Here is a 5,477-nt window from a genome sequence, read left to right as displayed (position 1 = left end):
ATCTTTCTTCATCAGCCACCATATGGTCATAAACAATTTTTATAATTTACTTGTTTTTACATTTTTTTTCTCTCATATTTAACAATACAATTTTTAAAATATAAAATTATTATTATTATAAATATTTTTATAGTTTTATAAGGTAAATATTTTAATATTGTTTAACTAATTTTTAATGTTAATCAAAAAATGAAAAATAAATTATTTAAAAAATATTTTTAAAGGAAAATATTTTTTTAGAAAAATATTTTTTTATAAAGATAAGTTAATTTCCGGGTTTCTTAGTTGCATTTTTGTTTAGGCAATGGTTAATTTTAGAGTACATAATCTCATAGGGCCCCACAAACCCACCTTCCAACAAGTGGAAGTCTTGAAGTTGCAACTATTTGGGTTCTATAAATACCCCTGCAACCTCCATTCTTTATTTAACAACCACAAAGCTCCTTAATTAAGAGAGAGATATATATATTAAGAAGCATCAGATAGATTAAATAACATACTTCAATTAAGAGAGATTAGAGATGGAGTTTCCAGTGATTAACTTGGAGAAACTTAATGGTGGCGAGAGAGCAGTAACCATGGCTAAGATCAAAGATGCCTGTGAAAACTGGGGCTTCTTTGAGGTATTTATAAATCAAATATATGAGTATATTCTAATTGCTGGATTTATCAAGTGTAATTAATACTTTTGTTTTGTTTTTTAGCTTCTGAACCATGGAATAGCTCCAGAGTTTCTTGACACAGTTGAAAGATTGACAAAAGCTCACTACAGAAAATGCATGGAGCAAAGATTTAAAGAAATGGTCGCGAGCAAAGGCCTCGACGCAACCCAAACTGAGATCAAAGATATGGATTGGGAAAGCACTTTCTTCCTTCGCCATCTTCCTCAGTCAAACATTGCTGAAATTCCCGATCTCGATGATGAATACAGGTTTATTACGTTAAATGCAGTTTTTATATATAATATTAGACTAATCTATGATAATTTTGACAGAACCTGTCGGACCCAACAGTTCTTGTCAAAACCTTGACACAACTCGTGGCTCATGCTTTATATATTTAAGTTTTCTGAAATCAATAAATGATATGCAGGAAGGTGATGAAGGAATTTGCAGCCCAGTTAGAGAAACTGGCAGAGGAGTTGCTAGATTTGCTGTGTGAGAATCTTGGTCTTGAGAAAGGGTACCTAAAGAAGGCGTTTTACGGGTCAAGTGGATCGCCAACCTTTGGGACAAAGGTTAGCAACTACCCACCATGCCCTAAACCAGACTTGATCAAAGGACTCAGGGCCCACACAGATGCAGGTGGCATCATCTTGTTGTTTCAAGATGATAAGGTCAGTGGCCTTCAACTCCTCAAAGATGGCCACTGGATTGATGTCCCTCCTATGCGTCATTCCATTGTCATCAACCTGGGCGACCAAATTGAGGTATACCCATTATTATCCTTTTCCTTTTTCTTCATTTTAAAGCATTCCACACAGTTAAGCTTGATTAATTAACATGTAATGATGGATTATTACAGGTAATTACAAATGGAAAGTACAAGAGTGTAGAGCACAGAGTGGTGGCTCAAACAGATGGAACAAGAATGTCGATAGCTTCATTTTACAACCCAGGAAGTGATGCAGTTATTTATCCAGCTCCAGCTTTGCTGGAGAAAGAAGCAGAAGAGAAAAAACAAGTTTACCCAAAATTTGTTTTCGAAGATTATATGAAGATTTATGCTGGGCTGAAGTTTCAGGCTAAGGAACCAAGATTTGAAGCTATGAAGGCTGAGGGAAATAATGTTAATCTGGGTCCAATTGCTACAGCTTAGTTAAATATTGGGAATGTTCTATTTATTAATTAGAGTGATACTTCTTTTAAGTTATTAAAAAGAAAGAAAGAAAGAAAGAAAGAGAAGACACATGGCTTTGAATCTTATAATGTTCTAAAGTTTATTGTATCAAGTCTTAATTTATTTATATGTAGAAAATTACTATTGTTGCAATATAAAATAATAAAACTTGTTTTTCTACAATAATTTCTCGCCTCAGTTGTGTTACTTTCAGGTGTATGGTCTTTTCATGGGGATATTTTAGTAATTGCAGTAATTGTTTAAGTAAAATGTTCAAGTCACTTTTTTATCCCACATAATACATATATATTCAACGAACAAAAAAAAAAAAAAAAAAAAAAAAAAAAAATCTATAATTAAGCATGCGCAAAAGAAAAAGGGTAAAGTAATTATTATATGAGCCTAAAGTAATTAAAATTTTATGGCACCGTCATTATCAATTTTTTTTTTGGAATTTAATTAATTAAAACTTTTTGGGAGAATTCAAAAACGATTGAATCATATCAATTTAAAAAAAAAATGATTTTTTTATTTGAAAAATATTACTGCTCAAATATTATTACTATCAAAAAGCATTATATCATAAATAAAAAATGAAGGCACATCATATCATTCCATCAGACCAGATATAGAATCAGTGGCTCAAACTACCAAATGGGCGATTTGGTTCACTGATTTTTTGACAAAAGAAAATGACAATGATGTAAATTCACTAGCAAGCAACTTACAATCATTCATAAAAAAAATAATGATAATTGACTAAATTAATTATCTTTTTAATTAATGCTCATTTAATTGAGATAAAATCTACTATAAATATAAAAATAAGGTTAAAGTTAAAAGAAAATAATTAATACCATTTTAATTTTTAAAATTATTATTTAAATGAAATTTAAAAAGAAAAGATAAAAAAAAACTGTTCAATTTAGTATATGCTTTTGAAGGGCAAAATATAAACTCATTCCATTGAAGAAGAAATACTAGAAGTGATTACTAATGGGCCACTAGACAATAGTCACTTGCACACAAAAACATTTAGTGGGTAATTTTAGTAAAAAAAATCTAATTATATTTGGATTTCAATTTAAAAATAATTAACTCATTTTCGTAACAGAAAACGACTGTGTTCGGTTGGTGACTTCCATCAAGAAGATTGGAGTTATCTCTAGGAAATCATTTTCAAATAATAAAGTTAATTTTGTATGCTAAATATGCATCAAACAAGGTAGAAAGAATCTTAGGTTAAATGAAAGAAATGGGTAGGAATTCTTTATCAAAATGATGTTGTGCTTTGCATTATCCAAAGAATCACCACATGCATTGTTACCATTGCAAGAGACAACCCATTATCTCTTTCCTAAGGAATTAACCATCACCACAAAAAAAAAAAAACAAATCCAATTACTTAATTATTTGAAAATTTTAACAAAAATGAGTTATAATATCTCATACTCTTAGTAAATTAATACTATAATTTACGCACCCCTTTACATAACTTAATATTTTTTAAATAAATATATACAATTTAATAATAAATTCAAGTTTCTTGGGAAAAAAAGAATAATATTATAATTTATATCAGTAGTTTTTTTTTTTTAATACTCAGTTTCATTCCATTAATAGAATTTTAGTTGCAAGATAAAATATGAGATTTGTCTTGTATACCACACTGATAGTATGTAATTTCAACGTAACTTAGAATCTCTAACATCAACGGCTTGCTTGCTTTTGAGGCATGACCCTCTGAGTTATAATAAATTTTAAAATATATATTTGAAGAGAGAAACAAGATTCAAAACAATTTTATTGATTTTTTTAAGAATATAATTCATTAATAATAACAACAATAATAATATCAAAATTTATAAATATATTTAATTAGATATCATAAATAATAAAAAGAATCAAAATAATAACCTATATTCTTTTGAATAATAAAATCAAAATTAAAACATAATTTTTTCGCTTGAAAACAATCTTGACAATAAATATAAAACTCCATAGTAGCAATGAGTCTTTTAATTGGTTCGAACAAAAAAATAACTTCTGTAGATCTTCTGCATTTGGATTGTTTTTCAATAATTTGTTGCGTATGACATACACAAATGAGTTCTCGCACTATGCATCAATAACATATCAATAGATAAACATACCCCACTACCAAGCTCCATTGATAGAAGATAAACATCTGCAAACCAAGATCTAAATTCTCTAACCAAATAAGATAAACTATCATGCCTTGAGTCATTGCTAAAACCTCACAGAGAAGAAACCAAAACCCTTACGGAAAAAAGGATAAAAAAAACTCCAAATACAGAGACAAAACAATAATAATAAAACAAACAAAGAAAAAATAGATCTTTAGAAACGTATTTGAGTATACTAAAAGCAAATAAAATAAAAAAATGAAAAGAAAAGTAAAGAGTAGGAGCCACCGCCGATCGGCAGCAATAACCACAAACTAAAATTATTTTTTGATGGAGTAAAGAGAAAAGAAGAAGAGACAGTAATTCTTACAAACAAATTACATGATTAGTTTTTTAAAACAATAGTTTTACTGATAAAGTAGTGATTTTTGATAGAAATTTTTAACGATTATGAATTGAAGAATGAATAAAAAAGCTGTTAGCAAATGAACAAAAAAGGAAAAGGTAATATAATTATAGTTCCAACAAGATGACGATATAAGTCCAAAAGAAAGGATATTTTAGTGGCATAGGAACTTGAAACCACATAAGCAATCAACTTGTATAAGTGGAAGACCAAATAATTGTTGATGCCAATTGACTATTTGTAGAACCAATCTAACCTCTTTCTTATTTTTTAATCATTACTCAAATCTATGATTCAACACAACACAAAACCTTTTGCCGCTCAGAAATTCACTCCACTTTCTCTTTTTATAAGAAAAAATCAATCTACTTTAATTAGGAAAAAGGGTTTTTTTTTCTTTTTTTTTTTTTAAAATATCGGGTTCATTCTCTTTTAAGTCTATGAATTATTTTTTTTAAAAAATATAATTTTAGTTTACTTTTTTAGTATGAAAAGATATTGAGAAAATAAAAATTTAAACCTAAATCAATTGATTGACAGGTTATATATATATTTATTATTAGATTATATTTATCTTAGTATGCATTTATATTCCAGTTATTAATAGTCAACTGTGTTATAGTTTAATAGTTGCGTAAAAAGTATAATAATTTAATATTGTAAATTTATGTTTACGTCACAGTGTGTGTCATGCTTAAATTTAGGTGTAATATGTTACCATTACTTCTAAGGGTGAAGTTAGAATTTAAAGTAAAAGAGTAAATTGGCATAAAATTAGTTAGAAAAAGAGTAAACATATGTTAAAAAGGTTAAATTAACAGTGAAAAGAAAAAAAAAAAACCAATCAAGTGTGGTCTGATTGATTTTCCTACCTCCCATAGAAGATGTAGAAAGTGAGAGGTTTCGAGTTTGAATCTCCACCATAAAGGTTATCGCCAATTTAGTGAATGTTATTCAAAGGGGAGGGCTGTTCCTTGCTACATGACTAACAATGTTATTTCAGTCCATTAGATTTTCCTAGTATCAAAAAGAAAAAAAAAAACAAGTTAGAATCCATCTTTTGCCAAAGGTTTCTTTCAAAAGGA

At 28.4% G+C, this 5,477-nt stretch overlaps 1 protein-coding gene across 1 annotated transcript; it reads left to right on the top strand.

Moving 5' to 3' along the window:
* Positions 1-417: 417 nt before the first annotated feature.
* Positions 418-2,025, top strand: LOC105640863 (1-aminocyclopropane-1-carboxylate oxidase). Its single transcript, XM_089719417.1, has 4 exons — positions 418-623; positions 705-931; positions 1,093-1,429; positions 1,525-2,025. Exons 1-4 carry the CDS (start codon positions 522-524, stop codon positions 1,816-1,818), a joined length of 960 nt encoding a protein of 319 aa, XP_089575543.1. The 5' UTR covers positions 418-521; the 3' UTR covers positions 1,819-2,025.
* The last annotated feature ends 3,452 nt before the right edge of the window (positions 2,026-5,477 follow it).

Source organism: Jatropha curcas, chromosome 3 (genome assembly GCF_041381405.1).
Source record: "Jatropha curcas cultivar XTBG-Jc1 chromosome 3, XTBG_Jcur_1.0, whole genome shotgun sequence".
NCBI lineage: Eukaryota > Viridiplantae > Streptophyta > Magnoliopsida > Malpighiales > Euphorbiaceae > Jatropha > Jatropha curcas.
The sequence above is the reverse complement of the archived record's forward strand: the minus strand, read 5'-3'. Positions and strand labels throughout refer to the sequence as shown.